This window comes from Bombus vancouverensis, chromosome 11 (assembly GCF_051014615.1).
Source record: "Bombus vancouverensis nearcticus chromosome 11, iyBomVanc1_principal, whole genome shotgun sequence".
In the NCBI taxonomy this organism is placed as follows: domain Eukaryota; kingdom Metazoa; phylum Arthropoda; class Insecta; order Hymenoptera; family Apidae; genus Bombus; species Bombus vancouverensis.
In genome coordinates this window covers 8,338,666-8,362,291 of record NC_134921.1, presented here as the reverse complement: position 1 = coordinate 8,362,291, position 23,626 = coordinate 8,338,666, and the positions used below count along the sequence as shown (strand labels likewise).

Genomic DNA, 23,626 nt, shown 5'->3' with positions numbered 1-23,626 from the left:
CGTCCTCGTTGCTCGCTTATTATCACTGTTACGCGAAAAATTCGTGGAAATAAACGCGCGTGCTCGATTAAGCGAATCCAATCAAATTCAATACCGTCCTGCGAGAAATCTGATCATTTTTTAATATCATTCCATTCGCCGCATTTCGCCCGTTCTCCAATGGTAACAGCAGCAGGCGGTGCCGCTTACACGCACTGTCAAGCGATATTTTTCGAAAACAACTGCCGCTGCTACGGTAAACAGGATTTTAGTTTCAATTTATTTAATAATCCCTTCGAAAACACAATTACTCGTTCGCGTTTCCGCTATATTTCTCGGATAATTTTCGAAACAGTCGTTCGATCACCACAGTGAAGTGGAAATAAATTTCCTAACTGATAATGAATACCGACAAATAATCCCTTTTACATGGAATTATTCTTGTTACGCGGACTATTCGAGTGGAATTCGGTACTCGTTTGAAGGAATACTCAATGCCCTATTAAAACTACTAAGCCACACGTTCCACCAGCTTTTCGTTCATTACGCGTTTATTGCTTTTCTAACGCTATACACCGTCTTATACTATTCTCACGCTACATACACTACCATCCATAAGTATTCGTATACTTCCATGTTATCGCAATTACTTGAAATAAAACTGTTTTAGCTGATTTTGACATCTAATCTTATTTAATATAATTGCTAGATATCAATGAAAAGAGTAGTTAATATTAATTGGTAGAAATAAAAAGAACAATGATTGAACAATGAATGAAAGTTGATCCTGCAATAGATATCTCAATTCATTGATTTTAAGTATCTCCAAATTACATTTATTCAGATTGAAATAAATATTTCTACAAATTTGTATAGATTTTGTAAAGTGTTAATTCATTCATTATAAATATAGAGTTAGATGCACTCATCTTAAATTAAAATTTAATACATTTGATCGCAGTAGGAAGTAAAAATTTAATAGCAGAGGGAATTTGTAAATAAGACAAATATATACATTTTTTTGATCAAATTCCACCAAGTGTCCAGATCTTTATGGACAGTTGGTGGTGTATGTATAGTCGGGAGATTTCTCAAAAAGATGGAAAAGCAAAAATGTTATCGAAATTCTGACAGTCGATGTAAAACGAAATTGTTCGCTTTTCGAAAATCGAAGCTTCGAAACGAGCAGAATTGACGCGTGTGGGTGGTTGGGGGACGGAGAATCGAGTATAATGGGTGAATCTAGCGCGAAACTCAAATGATTGATGGAAGAACGAAGGGGCGTGCAACGTGAACAGGGCGCGAGGAAACAGTTCGACGAACAAAAGGGTTGAGAGGAAGTAGTTATGCTTGTGTACCGAGCATGGTCGACACCTGGGATGCTCGAACGCAGTTAACTCGAATGCTTCTCGTAATAGCGATAGTACTGGAAGTCATCAATCGAATATTCCCGTTTAGTGACTTCTCTTGTCTTTCCTGCTGACAGGTATTTGTCATACGTTCGACTTGTCTCGAGAAATTTCTAGCTTATTCCATCGCTGTCAGCGTCGAGTTTCTTCCTCTGTATTTTTCATGAAATTCGGAATTAAAGCTGCTATTTAGTACTAATGCAACGGAAAATGTAATTAGAATCTCTAAAAGATGAATATATCTCTCTGCAAAAGCGTAATGTCAGTGTAATTTAGAAAGCTTTTACCACTTGAACTATCAAAGGAGACAAGGCTACTAATTTGTAGCTTTTCATAGGAATTTTATAGATTTGCAACAGAGTATTTTTGAGGGCTTGTGAAATGTAAATTCGTTTTGATAAAATATGAATATGAATACAAGCTTGTTCTCATCAGTTTATACATCGCGTATTGGAGCAATTAGAGGAACATTTTCTATGTCATTTTCACTTTTATGTCAATTGCTTATGTTTCTGTTTTTTTTCTCTTTTTTTTTTTTTGCTTTTTCTTGATGATTTTCCTGAAGTCAATTTTTATTATACCGTCGTATGAACGAATCTATGATGTTGTCCGTAATGGTCTTCAGCACTGTATAATATAAAAAGGAAAACAAGCTTTTATTTATATACTTCATGAATACTCAAGTAACTTAATCTTTACAAATCTCTAGAAATTTATTGTTATATTTTTTCATATATCCTGCCATTTTCATTTGTCCGATACAAGCTTCATACTTCTATTGTTCAGTGGTTCGAATGTTAATCTGAATTTACAGGTTTTATATCGCTGCCATTTGCGTGATAGAGACACGTATCACCGAGAGAATGCTGGAAAATCCAAATCATGATCGTGTCCCATAAAAGTTTGTCGCATTCTCACGAATTTATTTTTCTTCCCAATTCCCGAGAAACGTTCTTAAAAGTTTTCACTCGTGATCTTGATATATTCCCGCGTTAAATTCGAATCGTACCGCGTTTTCAGCGCGCGTCTGACTTGGCAATTATTCTATTTCGAGATCCAGTCGCGGCCGCATCAGATAAAACGTATCTTCGCTAGTGATCTAGAAACGAACCAACGATATCAACGTGGAATAATTTTCCCACGTAATAAATTCATGATATCGCGGCTATTTGTATCAATAACGATGCGTCATAATATATCACGGATCGCGATCCTCCGTTAGGACATCGCTGATAAGGCATCTTACGCTACATTCCAATAGTGTGCACCTTTACACCCAGTTTCAATTAACTTTGCATACCGATTGAATTATTGCCTATAATATCTAGAATTCGAATGTTTATGCAAATTCAAGCTTGTTCGGATATAAAATATAAAAAAATACAACCTAGAGAGAAATTTATTTTATTCTTCGTGTATTGTAACAGATGCTTTGGATATTTTGTATGTTTTGTATATTATGTGAATTTTAAACACTTCAGTATGTTAACAAATTAAAGTATACTTCTAAATTTTTGTTTTGTAATCGATATTATAAAACATGATCTATATATTGATTTATTGTCAAGTGAAGATTAACACGTTCTGGAGCTTCGTCATGAAGTATGTAACACAAAGATTCTTAACGTTTTAAGAAAATGTTGGTGCATACAATTGAAACAATGAATCATATACAGGGTGGTTGGTAACTGATGGTACAAGCGGAAAGAGGGTGATTCCACGCGAAAAAGGAAGTCGAAAATATAGAATAAAAAATTTTCGTTTGAGGCTTTGTTTTCGAGAAAATCGACTTTGAATTTTCGCTCGGTACGCGTGCGGTACGTTATAACGGATCTCACTGTAGATCGTTGTCTCGATGGAAAAATTAAAAAAAAAAAGAAAAAATTAAAAAAAAATGTTTATTCTATATTTTCGACTTCTTTTTTCGCGTAGGATCACCCCCTTTCCGCTTGTAGCACCAGTTACCAACCACCCTGTATATCTCTTATGTTTTTCTGTAATTTAAAAAATTGTCTTGCTATAGAAAAATATAATTATATCAGCAATGGACGAAAGAATGTGGCGTTAAAAATACCAGAATATTATTTTGTTTTCTCGGAGGAAGATAAAAATATGGACAAGGTTTTTTTTATCATGAGCTTTCAGTCAACCGTGAAATATTGAAATTCTCTACATATTCCAACTCCCCTTTACACGCTGCTTAAAATAATATTACTCATTCTTTTATTAATATTAATTTGTATATATATATATTTTTTTAAATATATTCAAAAACATTATATATACAATATTTATTCAATATCTTTAATTTATATTCTCCGTATTATGAATACTTTTTCATATTCATAATATCAAACATTTGTAATCATACACTGCAATACTAGTAAGTGATACGAAATTTAATGTACTTCAATTTAATTAATTGAAAGATAAATGGTGCAAATAAACACAATAGTATGCAAAAGCTTTTTCCATCTACCGTATATGATGAATTATCGATGTTGAGGTAAAAAGTACAGAATAATCGTATGAGAATACTACTAAACGATACGAAATTTATTCACACCCAATACTATGCAAATCATTTTTTCACCCACCAAATATAACAAATTCTCGTTGGAATAGAAAAGACAATCTTCCGATTCAAACGTGATTGGTATTTAACACGTGTAAAAAAGCAGTGGATATCGAGGGTGCAAAAGCCATGGAATCGTCGTCGGAATATGTAATCCCGTTTCCGTTCAATATTCAAGAAGCCGGCTGCGCCACAAACGGGTCAAACTAATCACTCATGGGCTCACGCGGCCATAACGATTCTATACGTTTCAGAGCAAAGGACGATTAGCAGATTTGTCATGCGATCAGGATATTCGGGGCCTCACGAATACCCCATTAGTGATCTCGGCCAGACAATAGCCCTTATGCAAAGACGGAGGCAGACTCTGCTAAGTGAACGCCGGCCTCTGATCAATGGGAATCCTATATTTCGCGGGGGGGAAACAGTACGTCATCCTGTGCAACTCTGTCCGTGACATCGTCCTTTTCACTGTGAAATGGATTAATGCACGACACGCGGGACTGATGTTACCGCGCTTGCAACAAGGGCCACGTTACAACGTGTACTATTAACGGAGCGGCACTAGACGCCACGAATTTATGGCTGTCTCGAAAAATGTTGTCGAGAGTCGTTGGTTAATTGTTCAAGGCTCGCGCGAGTGCACCTGGAATTATTTAAAACGGCCTGTTACACCCTGGTTAACGAGATTCAAGTGACACCGTTGTCGTTTTACCGGTTTACATTTTATTATTGCGAAACTATGAGTTTGTAAACAGTTGTAGGACGATGTTTTATGAGACTGGTTAGAAGTGTGGTATGGTTACAGTGGCTACAGAAAGTATTTACGATCGCCATTGTATTTATTATTACGCTTAAACGCTGATTAGCTAGGCCCAGTCAGTGGGTAATACTTTCATACGACTAGAAAGATTTGATACTATAAAAACGCCCTGTTACACCTTTGTTAACGAGATTCATGCGTGATGATAGCCATTGTCGCTTCAGCGGTTTGTATTTTATTATCGCGCAGCTATGAATTTGTAAACGGTCGTAGGACGATGTTTTATGAGACTGGTTAAGAGAGTGGTGTAGTTACAGTGTCTACAAAAAGTATTTACATGGCGTTATATTTATTATTGCATTTACAGTCACGAACAAAAGTATTGGCACAGCTTGGTTTGAATCATATAGCTACAAATAAATCAAATAAAGAACATGATGTATGTTCGGTTAATTTTTATATGAATAGTAGTTGTGGGATTCATATTTTTACAAGACTCTACATATTGCGTTTGAATTGTTTCCGTAACAAGGAATAATGATAAAATGTAGAGTAACAGGTATTTTTGTTGAAACAGAATAGTGGCACATTTGTAATTCTGTAGTACAATATGAAGTGAAATATTTTCCATGTCGTCCTTTACTTTTTATTATTGTCTTTAAAAAATGTCCCGAAAAAGTTATTTCTTCTGCAACATAATCCAAAGCAAACTTTAATCTTTCCTTCTGATTAATTTTACTTATTGTTGCCTTTCCCCTTGCAACTTGGGATTGGTATCATCTGATATCTTTCAATACTTGGCTTATAGGATGAACATCTTTATTAAGGTCTTCGTTAATTGTTTGCTGAGATCTCTGAGGAAGAGGTAATGGGATCATTTGCCACAATATTAATAATATTCTTTTTCTTTTCTTGCTTGGTAAACTTCTCTGAACAATCAGATTACGAAGCATTTATTACATTATCTGTGTTAAAATCGTTTAATTACACTTTTAATGGTGAAACGACTTCTTTCCATTATATTCTCATTTACTTCTTTTACAAAATTTATTATTATTCTTTGCTATTAGTATTATTATTTACTTTGTAGATCATAATGTTTTCTTTTAGAAATACGTAACTGAATAGAAAACAAATGAATGTCATTCAAACGCATTGAGCTCGCAGGTACGAAAGAATATACCAACATTCTAAAAATTCCTAGGATAAGTTTAACCGATATTTTTGTTTCTATGAAAACAACTGTTATTGTACATTTCATTATTACTCGTTGTTATGTAAACAATTAAATCGCAATATATAATCTTCCGAAAATATAAACCGAATAATTACTATTTATATAAAAATTAACCGAATATTGTTTTTTTGTTCGATTATATTGTTTATTTTTAGCTATATAATTAAAGCCAAACTGTGTCAATAGTTTTGCTCGTGACCGTATACATCGATTAGCTAGGTGCAATCATTCGCTAATACTTTCAAACGACTAGAAAAAATTGGTACTATGAAAATAAAACGTAGAGCGTAGTAAAACGTAGTAGGTGATTGTTTAGGTTTGTTAATTCGTAAGATAACTCACAAGGGTTAGAATGTAATACGTTCATCGTGGATCCGATTTTCAAGTTTTTAAAATACAGTACCTTTCTTCATAAAACTTGATGTATCAGAAGTAACAAGGGGGAAACGTTATAGTGAAATCCAAGTCCAAGTCTGTTGATCCGATCATGATTAATGATACTTAGTGGTTAAAAGGGCGTATTTTAATATGGCATAGTTGGAAAGGGGAACAATCAATTTAATTCAAAGATATAAAACTTTCGGGTGATAAATCCATCAAGTTTCGTAAAAAAAAGAACGCTAACGACATACATAATCTAATAACCAATATTTTAAACATCTATATTTTTCCAGAGAATTTAATTCCATTGATTTACTATCTTCGATGTCAATATTTTTCAAGAGAATTCCACAGACAAGCCCATTGACAGTTTTCATTAATCTATATTTAATTAACGAGATAATAGATTTTAAAATTGCTTTCATATAAAATCAGAAAATCTGACTTATCGTATCTTCCTCCTGCGTCCTCGTACGTAAAATATTGTGTGTAAAATATTCTTCCGCAATTTCGTACCTTTGGTTATCTAAAGATTATAATCTAAAGCTATGTACTTATTTGCCATTTCATATGCACGTCGTACACAGTGAACTTTGTTTTTAGCATGCTGCGTTAATTTTTACCTCTTACGCACTTCTAGCCTCTTAGAAAGTAGTACACGTCAAAGGCTAAACCTTAAGTCACGTTTATCCCAACTTCTTACGAGAATCAGTTATATGGGCCGTAAAAAGACGAACAGCGAACAATAAAAAGGAATTCTGCTCTTCTTTTGTAATGTCTGCACGTTTTCGATGTCTTATCGTTTTATCACTGACGAAATCGTCGAAATTAGATCACGTGTCGGCACGCACATCGACTGTAGCATATTTACTAATCCGTAATATTCGGTGTTACGATGGAAAAATGCCGCTAATGGTTATCGGCTCTGATATACGGCGTAAGAGTATAATAAACCAGATATATTTGACAGGGTTACGAGCGCGCGAGGGAAGCATGGAAAATGTGTTGCATTGCGCTTTTGCTACATACGCCGGCCATAGCTGCCTATATATCGTGTAAGAAATCGCGCGACTTACGCGATATAATCCTTCGACGCGCGGCAAATATCAACTAATTTAACGAATTTCACGAACGCGGTGAACGTTGAATCCCAAAACGATGAAATTTCCGCGAGATTTTTCGTGGCACACGCTGTAAATACATCAGCAGCGGAGTGCGTGCGTGTCCAAATCCGTTCGAAATAGTAGCGGCGATAAATTGAACAGAACATTGCTGCGGTTGATAGAAAAAGGTTTAAATTATCGTTTCTGTCCGCTTTCACTCCGGGGTGAAAGCTTTCCATCAACATTTGACGGTAATTGAATGTTTTAAACGAATAATATAGTGTGGTGGAAAAAATAAAACGTAAATGTTGGCTTTTAAAAAAGAATGGGGGATGTAAAATGGTAAAAGATGTAAGTGGTTATAGTAGTCAGTTCGAACATTATTTAAATAAAATGTTTAAAAAGTGAATTTCACAGTGAACTTTTATATAAAAAATACATAGTCACATAATTAATTGGTATGAAATTTTATCGACATTGTTTGAACATATTTTAAAAATGTTGTATGTTACTTTATTTGCGCGGGCGAATTATTTTTTTCTTTTTTTCGAATTATATTTCATTATTCAGATGTCAAATAATTTTTGTACGTTATACTTACTGAAACAATTTCTGAAATAAATTTTGATTTTATTATTTAAACATTGTCAACTGTGCTACAAATGAATCTTTTCTCAGTCCCCGATATCCAAGTTAAAAGTATATTATTCACAAGCAATTGAAATCAAAACGGTTGGGTGGGAAAATACCGTTACGCTGTAAAATAACTCGGTTTCATTATTTGTGATTGAAACATATTCAAAGTTCAACATTGAAAATTTAGATTAGTAGCGAAATACAAATTCCTTGTTATTTTGCTTGAAAGGGGAAATTTAAACTGTCCTATTCATAACTCAGGTATGTTCAATATTAAACAATACGAAAATTTTAAATTTCTACTACAAACTAAATTGTGTTTCTTGTTTTATCCGGTAGAGTTAACTAAGACTGAAAATTATTTGAAAATAATTCATTTAGTCTGTTAACAATATAATAAAGTACAGTTTCATCTTTTTAGACAATAGGCAATATTAGGTTGTCCGAAAAGTTTTTTTCGTTTTATAAGGAAATAATAGACGCACAATGTTTTTTTGTTTTATATTATTTTATTGAATTATGCACGAACGTAATAGTAGAAATATAACAAAATGGATCATACCAAATTCAATAAAATAATATAAAATAGAAATTGTTGTTCATCTATTATCAGCTTATGAAACGAAAGAAACTTTTTGGACAACCTAATATTATAGCTTTAAAAGCAAAAATAAATTATTCTAGCGCTTAGCATCGTTTCCCGATAAAAACTGGTTTTTTATTTTTCTTTCTTTTCCACAAACATCGTCTGGCATTTCATCTTCTCAATTATTAGAGTTGACAGAAGAATTCTACGGTTTACATTTCTTCACGCACGCTTTGAGCTTTGTTTACTAACTATATCGTCGCCCTGTGTAAGCACATAGGAGGAACGCGAAGTTTTACAAGCATAATTAACTTCGTGCGAAGCAAACGCTAGTTGCAAGTCACCGAGGAAACAAGGTTGTACCTTTAAAAATTCGTGGTCGAAAATAAACGCCGATTCACGAGGTGATCATTAATCCACGCTTTTGAGGATGCTTTTCAATTGGTCGGCATTGTTGCACGCGAGAACGTTCTAGATTCGTTACAGCTCGTATCGAGCTGTAACGTGCCAATTAAACGTCCGGTTTCCTTGTCTATTACAAAATTTGAATTTCACTTGAACTCATCTTCCTGTGGTTCGCAATAAATATTCATAATATCGATTGCTCGTAAGTTACATGGGAAGTATTCATAGCAACACGAGTAATATTGAGTTCTTTTGAATATCGATCGATGCGATGCGATGCGATGCAATGCGATGAACGAGCGATATGTTACGTTGACAATTGGACTGATTAATTTCCATTAACGTTGCATTAATTCGTGTAATTTCGTCTCTGAGTGTTGGTGAATTTAAAAATTCACAGGATACACATGTTGATATAGAGACATTATATATACGGTAGACTTCATACAAATACGATGGCATGATACAATGATGCAAAGTAGGATCCGTGTTGATTTTCAGCTTTTGCAACGAGGGGTCGCGTGTTTGCACGATCCCAAGCACGCACCCACGCACGCAATACGTCCGTTTGACACCAGCCCAAAGTGATTTACATTGTAGGTACAGCACGGAAATACAAGCAATGTATATAGCACGATATCGCGATAGCGATATTGTACGGCGACATCTCATAAATATGATGACGCGTTCATGAGATACAGTCAAGAATTAGTGACGATTGGCAAATAATTTAACGCTTTCAGCTCAAGTTTGTTTGCCTGATAATGTTCTTTTCGCGAGGCAAGTTTCTACTGAAAACTCACGTCTTGCGTTTATATATCTCTTCTTTATTATCTCGGAGTGAACTTTGAATCACATTATCGTAGGAAGAATGTCGCAGTCTATCAAACTTACAGGATTTCTAGTTTGTGTCGATTGGTGCGATAGAATCGTTCGCAGTAGCAATCCTCTTATTGTTATAACTGAATGAACCTCTCAGAAGACTTCACCTTTTCATTAGTTTCTTAATTTCACAGAATTAATATTCAGCTTTCAACAGATTCCGAGGTAAAGTGAAAAAAAGTAGTGGTTGTAAAAAAATCTGCATCGTTACTTCTTTGCACTTTTCGATTCATGAAATTGACCAATTTATGGAATTGGCCTTCTAAACTGACAATTTTCTACTTATAACATAAGAATGTCCCACAATAATCAAACACTATAATTATAGGCATAATAAACACATAAATAAGCAATTAAACAACAGATTTTTCGAGATATTTTTCACGTATCAGCATTGAAAATTAGTCCATTGTAATCTTCAGTCACGAAACACTAAGGGGAATAACGACAAAACAGCGACATTCGATTTATAAATGATTTTATTTAGCCGAATAACCGGCCATACAAACGGAACAATAAACGAAACGCGCATTAGCAACAGGATAGACTTCACTTCCGCAAATTACCCCGCGTACCGTGCTCGTCGCAAATCCATCCCGATAATGGCGTCGATTGTTCCCATTTAAACAGCAATCTGCATTAAGTTCGTTGGAAGGGTGGGCGTTTCGATGCGCGGATTACGCTGTTTAAACCAGCGGCACCGTGAAATTACGAGGAAAAACGTTTTCAGGCTTGTCTTACGTATCGCCTGCTACCCTCGTATACGAATCGCAAACGAACAACCATAGAACCAGATACATTCAGAGGGATGGTAACATCGAGGGACGATTACCCTGAAAACGAACACGCCGAGAATCGACACCGACGTGTATTTTTCTGTCTGCCTGCGGAGAAGTTCACGGAAGCATGGTTCGGTTGCACGTGGTTTGTCGGAAACGCGCTGTAACCTGGCTCTCGAATTTCAACTCTTGATTCTTTTATTCGATTCAAGCCGGCATGCTGCAGTCTTTACCGACTCGTTTGTACGTCCTACGTAGTGTGCTCGTTTCTTTCTTTCTTCCTTGGAAAAGCGAGGGGGTGAAAAAGAGAGAGAGAGAAATAGGGGTGTCTGTTGAATAAGGGCTGAGACTTAACGTTACGTTAGTTTAGAAGCTATTGTCGGTAGGGGGTTGCACATGAGCGTAGCGGAGTCGTGACTTGTGCTCTTTCGCTACTTGAAAGCGGTAATACAAGGGGTGGTTACGGTTTCTGACTCGGCTGCGAGAGGTACGTGTATGAATATTTTACAAAAATGCACGCTTCAAAGAACCCAGTCATCCCCTATTCACGGTTGCTCGAATCTCCAGTGCCGCACGGCACATGCTACTACAACCGAGCTGTTTCCTTGTTTTAAAACAACCATTGTGTGTTCTTTTTGAGCGTTTTAGTCGTCCCTGGTCGGGTTCGATGCGTGTATCGTTCTTGCGGTTCGAACGAAGGTTACACGATGTTCCAGGAGGGTATAGATTGTTTCCTAATCTTATTTGAGAGTTTCTCGGTATGTAGAATTGTATTAGATACTCTAGCTCACGAAAGTATTGGAGTACGTATCCCCGGATACTTTTCTGTCTACGTTGCACGTGTCACGCGAAACATTTTGAAATTACACTAGAGCGGTAATAAGACACGACTGTCATGATTATATTGGTAAAATTTGAAACCAATTTCAAAACGTATGCAAGGATTGCAAGATATTTATTGCAAACATATAATTGAGAAAAGAATAGTATGCAGCATGGATAGTTAACGTTAAGCATACAATAAATGTTAAAGATAGTCCTACTGAATATTGAAGTTTATTAATATAATAGATAATTAAGTAAATATCTGGACATTTCTATGTATACTTTCAGATCTGTTTCATATTTCACCGATATGATCAGAATACTCAAGTCTCGTAATGAAAATGTTTCATAGAACGCACGCGATATACGATAAAAGGTGTATCTGCAAGTGTTCGAACACTTTTGTAAAAACTGTGCACGTTTTCTCTCTGACAGCTAAATGTATTTTCCTATATGCGAGGACAGGATATATTATGAGGGAGAAAGTTGTAAATGAAGATCGATAAACATTACCTGGAAGACGTACAGCGGGTCCATTCTTTCGAGGGTGAGATAAAGTTTCTGGACTTTCGATGCCGGTGGAAACTTCTAAACGTATAAACCGATAACAAAGCGATTCCTAAGAGGCGTACCACGTTGTTTGCAGCAACGTACGCCTCTAACTTTCCTTTCGAAACGAACTTCCCACTGAGACGCGACTGAAATTTCTTCCCGCGACCATCGTCAGAGAGTTTCGCGATCGTTGATTACGGGATTAAACGATCCGGTCAAACTACCGCGTCGTTTATCATGAATTCTCTTTATCTCGAGGCTGAACTCTCGAGCAAACCTTCGCTTGGTTTTCCACCCAGGTAAACGTCGTTGAACGACGTGAGATTTATTTTCACGCGCTCTGCTTCTTCGATACGTCACACGACTTAATCGTAAATTGTTCCCGCCGCAAAGTCTTTCAACGCCAGTCAGACAGGACATTTATTTCCCCAGCTTTCCCTCTCCCTTATGCGTCATGATTTATGACCGCGGATCGGTTTCATCGATTTCTTTGCTCGCGATACCGCATTAACCAACTCTTTCCATCGTTGTTTCTCCGCCTTTCCCTTTCTTGCCGATCGGATCGTGCCGTTGTAAAATGAGATTTCACGGATCTTGCAACGAACTCGCTATTCCGAGCAGCGAAACCGACCCAATCCTACGCTTCCTTGTTTGTTCCTGACATACATCCTCCTTTGTGATTGCGCGTAGCATAGAGAGGAAAGGCTAGTACACGTGACGCGACGTGCACTGCAATCTCCTGAAAAATAATTACGTTGTGTAATCTGAATTTCAGAAGCTGTTGGGTTGTTATATTATATTTATATGAAGAATACAAAATATTTATATTAAAATTCGTTTTCTTTGTGATAAAAGATAGCTGAATGTATGAGAGGAAACAGTATATAAAGTTACTTGCGAAATTGTATTTAGATTTGTAAAGCTGCAAATTTGTAACGCACCAAGGGTATCGTGTGTGCATTTTCAAATTCCAACAGTCGTATTATTTTATTCGATAACAACGTAGATTTTGTCCTCGTTCTAGTCTCAGTTGGAACAAGTATCTCGTAGTAAATCGTACAACGTGCATGGCCTGTTTGCGTTAGGTAGCTGGTCGGTCGAGTAAACTCGTCGCGAGTAAAAGTGTCCACAAGTATGCAGAGAAAATCTCGTTTCCAAGTGAGCTTTGTTTGTGTTTTAGTGTACCTTCGAGAACGTATCCACCAGTAACTTGAAAAATAAGGTATTTGCGCGTGTAACACGAGCCTCGCTGGAGAAAGAAAGAAAAGAATAAAAAAGGGAGATCAGAAAAGGAAGAGAAGAGGGTAGGAACGTAACGAGCTTCAGCACCCACCATCCAATTCGGTGGAAGTTCATTTGCAAAAATTTTATTGCCACGCGCGTGACTTCCTTTCCCCTTCCTCACATTTTGGCGTTTATTAAATCCTCTTTCTTTGTTTCTCGCGCCTTTATTCCCCCCGAACAATGGTACACACGGTCGATTCTCGAACCGCGGGAAAAATTCTGTTTCACAGCTTGGAAAGAGCTTTTTCTCGTTCGAAAATCGGTACGATCCTCTGAAAAGCTTACCTCTCAATTTCGTACAAATGACCTTTTCATGTGTCCGGGGGGATGTTTATTAGAATGAAGCAGAATTTGCAGCTCGAAAAACAGAGATATTGGAAAATACGATAAGCTAGGATTATTTAAGTTAGAAGGATATTCGAGACAAGCCGAGTAATTTGCCTTGTAATTCGTGAAATTCGGTTTGCTGACAATTCTTGAGCCAGTTACGTTTGAAAATCGACTATTTAACTCGCTATTTAATTGTATGACGAACAGTGAAATGTGCTTGATGTACCAACGATATTTAATCTTCATTGCAAAAGTCCATCAAAAGGAAGAAAGCTTATTCGATATTAATATTCTCATCGGTTATGATCATCATAATTCAACAGCGCGTAAATTTTATTAGTTTTATTATTCCGTGCAAAGTTCTAGATTGAATTGTGAATATCAAACTAACTCGAATGAGCTTCTCGCAATCTAAATTTAATAATTCCACTCGATATAAAGTTATCCATTTCATGTAAATCCAAGTGCGCGATCAAATATCCAGCATCTCGCAAAAGAAATCTTATTTTCATAAATTTGTTTATCATAATTGGATACTATAAATAATCATGAATTCCAATATTATTTGTAATTTTCACCCTCGTATGAATTATAACTTATGAAGTTGATCAGCGCGAATATCTTCTTCGTGACTCAAACAATCTCAGCTCGCTATAGGATCAAAGGAAAGTGAAGAAACAACGTCGACCATTTGCGTCACTAAATTCAGTCGTGATCTTTATTTCTCGAATAAGAGATCGTTCGCAGCCTACGGTGTTTGGCTGCTTGTTCGACTTCTGGGGAAGGAGAAACGCAAGAAAAATACAGAAACGAGCAGCAACCATTTCTCCGCTAAATGAGATTTTGATACAGCGATCGGATCGCTGCGGCTTGGCACTGTGGCGGTTCGATAAGAGAGGTGGGATTGGTTGCGATGGTGTGAGGGTGGTAGGGGCTTGATTTATCGGAAATTAATATGCTACGCTGTCGAGGCTGGTCGAAAACACCTTGCCACGTTCGTCGTTGGGATGCAACGCGGCTGGGGAAGGGAATAGCGCGGCACGAGAATTTAAAATAGATTTGCTCGTGCCAGGAGCATCCTCGTTGCTCTTTCCTTGGCTTATCGGGCCTAAGAAGCTATCTAACGAAGCATAGATCGGTTTGGCTGAAGCATATTAATGTTACTGCAGCGTCGAGCCACTTGGAGAAGAACTAACACTGGACTCGAGGGACGGAAGGACTTCTGAACAGTGGAGATAGAGTTTCGTGAGCTCTAAGAACCGTCGTGTCCCCAAACGAATTCGGGAAATGAAGCACAGCTCGCCCGAGGAGTGATCTTGACTTATGGTTTCGGACCAACCCTGCGGGGATGCTGAGTCACGACGAACATTGTCTCTCGGTTGTCTTACGATTCTGTCGCTTCCATTGTAGACATAGAATTGTCGTGGGGAATTAGGGAAATTGTTTTATAGTGTAGAATAAGATTTTTCTAACGTTAGAAGGTGTCGTGATTTAGTAACGACGAAGGTAAATATTATCGACGAGTTCTTTGAAAAAAGTGGTATAAATCTATGTAAATACATATACTTTTGCTAAATGTATTATAAGATCTTATATTGATAAAGCTTGTAAAACAAGTTCAAAATTGTACATAAAAATAAGAAAAGCATCTAAACGATTAATAACGAGCCTAAATATTTTGTGAGACTTACTATATGCTGGAGACAACCGCTCAAACTTATATTAAATGTATATCTGGAATAAATGTCTCGTAACTTTTGTATACATCTCGAAATTAGTTAAAAATTTCATTGTTAGTTAGAAACTCATCACAGTACCAATGAAATTACAAAACAGTTTACACGACAAACGCGAAATAATATATTCGTAGAAATTTTCTGTGGTCAGGCATATCGTCTATTTCGTAGTCGAATAGTTATGAAACATTCCTTCGTTTTGTAAATACGAAAGGAACAAGATTCCTTGAGAATCAACGACTTGAACTAGAACCTGCGATGCGATTAATCCTATTCTCCATTTTGTCCTATGAGCCCTTCACTCACATGGGATAAAGTTTAATTGAAGGATAGAAGAAGTAGCCTAATGCATATACAGTGTTCACATTTATCGTCTTGAGACTCATTCGCGGTTGCAAAGCACGCTAATGTAACGCGTGTTGCAAAGTTTTCGTATTAACATCATGTGTATGACGTTTATGGCGTCAAGTTGCAAAACATGGTTTGCACTATTAATATAAATGTTTCGCACGATGTAGAACATAGTCAAACTTTGTTCAAACGAATGAAGCATGTAACATGTATCGATTAATCGGCAATTTCATTGTTGGTTTCAGGAGTTTCATGGAATAACGACGCAACGATGATCAATATGAAGTTTTTTCGCGTGTTTTTGGCACTCCTAGGAGGCACGCACGTCCTCTGCGCACAACCATCCGCATCTCCAACTGTGAAAAGCACCGGTGAGTCTTTTCTTCGCGTTCGTACATTGATATTCGAACGACGAACGAAAAAATAATGAAAAAAGTTCGGTTTACTCCGGAGAATCTTGGGCGCGTAACTCGTCAGATACGAAATAACTCGTAAAAGCAGAATACTTGGCAATTATACCACTCGTTCGAGTTTTATTCTCAGTAGAAACGAGGTCAAACGCATCCGCTCCTCGAACGTTACAACGAAACGCCCACTTCGTGGAAGATGTTATGCCGCAGCACGAGCGAAATAATCGAAATCAAGATCATCAACTCTTTAATGAAACTTTTACCGGTGATGTCAGGGAAATATAGGTCAAAGTATAACGAAAGAGAGTGCAGAACACCGTCCAGGTACTATACAAGTTTTCCACTTGAAATGTTTCCACCAAAACCGTAGATAACATACCGACTTCCACTTCAACCCTTAACGAAATCAGTTCGCTCGAGTATTAGTTTAACCCATTGACATATTAATCTTTTCACGCTGAACGTGCCTCTGTATATATCAGAGTGGAGTGAAATGTAGGGGCAAAAACTTGTACGATTTACGACATTCTTGTTTCAAGTATTAAACGAAGGTATGTATATGAAGCATATGAATGAAGGTATTTTTCAAAATACGTCTTACAGTCGACTGACTAACAAATATATTGTAGTATACTTTCACTGTTATTTGTCATATTTCTTACGAAGACTGTAGGAGCTATTTCGAGAAATTCATTCGCGAAAAGAGGAAAGATTTTTCAAGAAAAGCCTCGTGGACTTATGAACTACACAGATCTAAAACTGTAACTCTAATTAAATTGTTCTTAACTTTCAGAATTTCTTCGTAATTTTCCCATCGATATACTCGCAACGTGAAACCACCATAACGTCTGAAACCAGTTGGCAGAGTGTTCATAGCAATAGCAATAGTCGAAGCATATTCGTCGACATTTGAAGTAACGAATAGAGCAACGTTATCAAACGTGTGTGTGGATTCTTTGAAGCGCGTACTTTATCACGGTTGGTAGTGGGGACAGTCGGTGGTTTTCGCGAGAATGCTCGAAGGTTCGTATCGTTTCAACGTGGTTGGTTAGATAGCGACGAAAGCGAACGGGTACTGCCGGCATTCTATGTAATTAACGACTATCCATCCTCTCCGTAATTATGAAGCCGAGGTCGTTAATGAAATCTCTACAAGCAGTAGCTCGCGTGGAAACGAAGCGGCATGCGAATGAGTCTGTCAAGAAGACTGACGACCGATGTGTACGTACATCATTGTAACGATGTAATTATACGATTCCCTTTGACATATGTCGTCCGTCGACTCCACGTGACTCGTAATCCTCAAACTGACGTCTATCACTTTGTTAAATACATTCGGCTTTCTGCGAAACCGTTTTTCCGGTCTGATTTGCCAACCGAAGAAACGATCCCCTTTTCAACGGATGATCAAAAGCGAATAGCCTTCGCGTTGCTTTATATAAGCTCGAGTAGGTGTTTGGTTCGCCTGTGTAGCCACGTATTGGGATGATTGAGAAACCAAAATGCCAGCAGGCTTTCGTTTCTTAATAGAGAATGCCGCTCGAGTTTGAATGAACGCTTTGGAAAACTCGAACAGACCGATACGAGAGTACGGCCGATCGATAACGCCCGTTTCTTTATATCTCGACGTTTCCATTAAATATCCCATAATTGGTGCGATTTCGTGGATCGACCAGCCACGTAATCACGTTTGTTTGCGTTTCGTGGAAATTTTATTTCAACCGCCCGCGTTTCATTGCTACCGATCTCCGAATGCGATTAGCGTTTCCTGGTTATAGCCGTTTTCCATTGGACCGGAGACTGGCCATCGTAATTTAGAATAATTCTCAGTCGTGATACATGGAAATAACACGATTGAAAGTACCATTCGCGCGGCGCCACGCACGGCCGAATCATATCGCCTCGTAAAGTATCGGTAATTTATCGAGCAATATTACGTTGCAGAGTTGGAATCGTTTCGAAGCTCTTCTCGAAGCAAAATGTAGGGTGCGGGGCGATGGAGAATGGGAAGAGAAGAAGAAAGCCTCTAGTCTCGTTCGAATGGAAAGGGGGACGCGATAAATTCGATTCCCATATTCGTCATCGCGTTTAATAGACGAAATTCCGCGGCGTGTTTCGAGTTTCCATTTCATTGAAAACCGATATCGATGCATGGTCTCGAGCCGACAGGCTTGCTCTATCCTGTATCGTGTACCAACATCGACTTTCTGTTAAGGTGCTCTTGTGTTGTCGTCTAGTTGTTCGAGTACCACTTGCGCCTTGATTACGTTCGAGCGGAAAAAGCCAATACCGCCGAGCATTCGCCGTTTTTCTCGCGGTTTCTTCGGGAAAAGGAACGAGCATTTTTTTACAGCGCAGTTGCTTTCAATATTTAATCACCAGCGTGCTTCTATCTCTTTCGAAAAAGAAAAGCGAATTCCCTCGTTGTTCGATAATCAGCAAGCGGTATTTAGTTCGATACTTTCAATTTAACGTGCACGGTGATTAATGACAGAGCCTTCTTGCGAAGAATAACTTTATGTACGCTGGGTATTATTTGTTTTTTCTTTTTTTTTCATTCAGAAACTTAAGTAATCCGCTTCGCTTTTTGTAAATTTTTTTAGTTTCGTTACTTATGTACGCGATTAACAAGTTTGGTTTTCGTAAGAAAGTGGTATAAATGATGTAATAAAGTCTGATGAATTTAGAAAAATAATATTTGCGACATCGTATTACTCTACTTTTCAATTTCCGGAGTTGATCAACTTTCAGGACGATTTATAGAGTGACTTGCATATAAGTCACATAAATTCAGTTAGTAAGGTAATTATTTCATGAAAAGTCTCGTATCTCTTTTTTCTTTATAATATAGAATTTTAAAACACATTTCTGATAATCGGAAGCACTGTATACACAGAACAGCTTTCAACTTCTTACTTCGAGTAATGGTAGCAAACTGAATTAAATTGAATTTAACGTAAGAACTTTATATATTCTATTTATACGCTCACTATTTCATATCATTTTTAAAAAATTACAGAAACATTTCTACACTGTCGCAAGTTCGGATACAACTATCTTTGAATCTCGTTTCTCTTTCGTTTGAGAACAAAGTCGATTCTACTATACATTCAAAATTGATCTTCCTTCTATCATAAACAAAAATAAAAGTATACGTGCTTTGCCTATTTATATATTTCTATCTAGAGTTTTTAAAAACACACAAATATTTTAATACAATTAGGCCCATAATATCGTATAAATAAATCCACGATCTTTCATTACAATCACGGAAATCAATTCCAACGCAACTCACGATCGAACTTCTGTAATAGAGAAAAACCTTGGAATAGAGACGACTCGTTCAAGCTGCGATTCCATGAAAGCGAGAACGTGGCGAACGTGACGAACACGGCTCACGAATTTCGATTTTTATCGCTCAAATGTCATGCTGTGCGACGAGTCGATCTATCAAACTCATCGGTGACAGGTTCGTCCGATATTACCATAACGCTTCTTTTCTTGGTCATTTCCATTGAATTCGTTTTCCCTTTGGTATCCTCATTCTTGGCGGAATTCGACGGGATCGCGTGTATAATGCGGTTCACGACCCCGATATCATTCGGTGCGGAGCGAACACGAATGAGAGGAGGGCTCCTTCGAGCAATCCTAGAACTCGGTAAAAACTAAGATTACTATGCAATGCAATCAGCGGCGTACCAGGGTTCTTTCAGATTAAAACACAGCTCGGGATTACAGGTCGAAACTATTGTTTTGCCAGGAGTCGTACCGAGGCAGATTGTGTGACCGCGACGCGAATATTTCAGAGCAAAAAAAGTTCGAGTAGAACACGGTGTTCTAAAGGGAGAAAGTCGAGATCGAAAGAAAATTCCACGGTCAGTTTCGCGGGTTGCGGGCACGTCGTCAACGATTCAACACGCTTGGCCGCTTATTTGCGGACGCAGTCGGCCACGTTTGAACTCTATCAGGCATTTGCATATTCGCTGGTCATTTTTACAAAAGTCACGAAACTGCGGCAGGGATCGTACTCGCGGAACGATACGCCCGTTACCACTTGTTGAAGCGACGATAATATTAGTTTTGCGGTTATTCGCGCCGGCAACTATGCTGTTGATAAAACATATTTATCTGCAGCCTGTGCTCGCGGTATGGATCCCATTGTTTTCTGTTTTCCTTTGCGTTTAGTTTTCGCATTTTCGCTGAGCTTGGTGGCAGAAATTTTTCGGTTTGTTGCTCGTTTTGTGAACAATTCGTAAGCGGAGTGGATAACAGAAAATTTGCGAATTATTCGATTGAAATGGAACGAAATGTTCAAATTCGTCTACCTTCAAATATTCCAGCGTCAAGTTCTCAAATCTTCGAACTTTTTATATTCGCGAATTTTCAAATTTTTCAAAAATATTCGGAATTCCAGGTTTTCCAGCGTTTCAACGTTCCAAATTCGAGACTTTTTCGCTCAGAAAATTTATCATTCCCCAATTTCCCGGTGGAAGAAGCCACTCCATCCAATTACAAGTCTCAATGTTTCGTCTAAAATAATTTCCACAGTTTCGAGATACTCGCCGCGAGTGTAATAAGTTTGAAGTGCGTTTTTTTGAAAACGGCCTCGTAACCAAAAATTGGTCGAGTTTCTGCGAAAAATGTATCATCACGGTGACGACACTCGTGCACGTGAAAATTGAAGTGTACACGAGCGGTTCAAGTTGCTAGACTACTCGTTGACTTCATCCCGTTTTCGGGCTGGACGGTGGAAACGTTGCTCTCTCGTCGAGAAACGAAGAAATTCCCTTCGAAATTACTGCCGCGTCTTCACCGCTTGGAATTTTATCACTAGCTGCCGCGCACCAGGTTCGAATTAATGGTTATTTTATTCATACGAGTCGGTCTGGTTCCTTTTGTTCCGCCTGTATTTCGTAGTCCGATTGTCCGCGACAGAAATTCGTGATTAATCGCTTCGGTTCTTATCTACGCGAAGTCCGATTCAAACGATGACAGAAAAACCGCCGGTACTTTCTTCCATTCAATTTTCGCTCCGGTTTCATTCATTATCCCTCCGCGGAATGCATCGTAAATAACATTTTTCCTTTGAAAGAAGTATATTAGCACGAACTGTAAGAAACATCATTAAGAGCGCTACGTCGGATACCGGATCATTTCGAAGTTCTAACGAATGATTCGCCAAACTCTTGTCTTGTTCTTTCTTCCAGCCAGCTTTCATTTACCATGAATAAGCCGGGAAGAAAAATAGCATCGCGAGGCATATACAAAGCGTAAAAGGGAACCATTCTTTGCAGGTGCTTGATACGTCATCCATTATCAAAAATCAAGTTGCAGTCATGCCTTGAAAAATATTCCATCACACCGTTTCACTAATTATCCACAGGAAATATTAGTGAGAGTCGCAAATTATTTTGTACCTCGGTGAACGAATCGAAAAGAAAAATGTACAAACCTATAAAAAGGACTGTTCTCTAAATGTTACGTCGGCCGACTCTTTACGTAAACCAGGCCACGTACCGCGGGTAAGATAGCAGCCAGATGTCTTCAGATCCTTACTGCGTACCCTCAATAGTCTCAAGTAGCCTACATAAATCTCAGGAATTTTCTAGTTAAGGTCCTTCAGACCGAACAAATATATTTCCACTGAATTGTTATCTAAAGTTTATTATCCACCACAGGTTGACACGGGAAAGTTGGTCTTTTTCACGTATGAGGCCTTCCACTTGCAACTTTATCTCGAGGGCTGTTAGCATCGGTCCTCACCCACCAACATAGCAAATAATCAATTTACAACGAAGCCTATTTCCCTCACTCTCCTAGCCAAAATTGTCGTCAACAAATATTATGGTCCCGTGCACTAGACACACCCATCCTTAGCTTTTCTCCTGATAGCTTCACTGATTTTCCATCTTTCAAACAGTCAACATCTTTTGACCGGGTTTCCACCCTTAGATCAGTCACTTGCTTAACTTATGCATACGCAGCAGCGTAACTATCTTCTTTACAAAGTTGTTGGAATAAACTGTGATTTATAACTTGTTATATCAGTGTCATATTTAATTTAACTACCTCTATTGTCCTAATCGAAATAGGGGATCGATCATTCCGTGGCGTCGATTATCTAATCGTAGCGGGAATTCACGACTCTCGTTGACGTGCTTCCTCGCGATCGCGTCTCTCCGCGAGTGATCGAAACACTAAACATGTTTGATATATACGGTCCGCTGTTAAAATCACAGTATCAAACTGAAGAATAAATTTCAGAAAGCTATTATCTTCAAAATTTAGGGCAATTTAATTCGTTTCATGAACAGGTAGAGAGAAACGTCAATAAGGTTAGTAGATCACAGATTATTCAGTTGAAAAGAGATTTGCAAAGATATTATCTCGGGAAATATAATTTATTTGACGAATTGTTTAAGGGAAAGGTAATAAGGGTAGATCACAGATTACGTGGTATCTCGGTAACGCGTTAAACGTAGACACAATTAGCGAGAGAAGTTTGATGGGCAGCAATGTGAGAAAAGGGAGAATCTACTGAGTGGGCAGATCGAGAGATGGCCAGAGGCAGGGTGTAGGCTAATGCATAAACAATGCGCCGTTTATCCACGTTGGGGATGCAAGCTCAATGAATAATAAACTAACCTACAGACACGCGGGATAGATAGACCGGTTCTGGTACGGAGCACAGCGTCGCCCTGGTGGGAGGATTATCGACGAAAAAGTGCCTTTGCTCGTGCACACGATGACCCCAGCAGGATGTGAATATTATTGCTTTCAAGATTTCATCCCCCTATACGCGCCATTTAAGCTATACCCAGTGCCGTCGATAAATTCCACGAGACTTTGTGCGTGGAGTGCATAGAGACGCGTACAATTGTCTGTGACAATGGTTAAAATGAGAATGATATCGGATCAGGGATTTATGTTATGGATGACTTATGTATTTATTTATAGGGTACTTTAGCAAATAACGTTTATATGTGAAATCGATGTTCGGCGTTATGGATAAAGCGTGTGTACGAGAAAAAAGTATTCGAATTTAACGCGCTTTTTTCCAAATTTAATTTTCATCTCGTACGATGCCTGTAAATTAAAGTGATACTAAAGTTTGCATAGGATTATTTACTGAGAAATAAATTTCTGTGATTTTATGTTATGAAATTTTATGTATTAGGTTGTCCGAAAAGTTTCTTTCGTTTTAGAAGGAAATAAAAGACGCACAATGTTTTTTGTTTTATATTAGTTTATTGAATTATGCACTAACATAGTAATGGAAATGTAACGAAATGGGTCATACCTAATTCAATAAAATTATATAAAACAGAAATGGTTGTTCATCTATTATCACCTTATGAAACGAAAGAAACTTTTCGAACAACCTGATACACACATAAGTACAT

At 37.8% G+C, this 23,626-nt stretch overlaps 2 protein-coding genes across 6 annotated transcripts in view; one reads left to right on the top strand and one right to left on the bottom strand.

The window, feature by feature from the left end:
- LOC117153221 (zwei Ig domain protein zig-8) overlaps nt 1-23,626 on the top strand; it is a 176,770-nt gene that overhangs the window by 3,264 nt on the left and 149,880 nt on the right. For 4 of the 5 annotated variants that reach the window (XM_076622956.1, XM_076622955.1, XM_076622954.1 and 1 more), the window contains exon 2: nt 16,059-16,184. In XM_076622956.1, the coding sequence (XP_076479071.1) occupies nt 16,085-16,184 (100 nt within the window). In that variant the 5' untranslated portion in view covers nt 16,059-16,084. Of the gene's footprint in view, nt 1-16,057; nt 16,185-23,626 lie in introns of those variants that run through there. The other variant, XM_076622957.1, reaches the window with a different exon arrangement.
- LOC117153205 (neuroendocrine convertase 1) overlaps nt 1-23,626 on the bottom strand; it is a 163,004-nt gene that overhangs the window by 130,572 nt on the left and 8,806 nt on the right. The window lies entirely within an intron of this gene.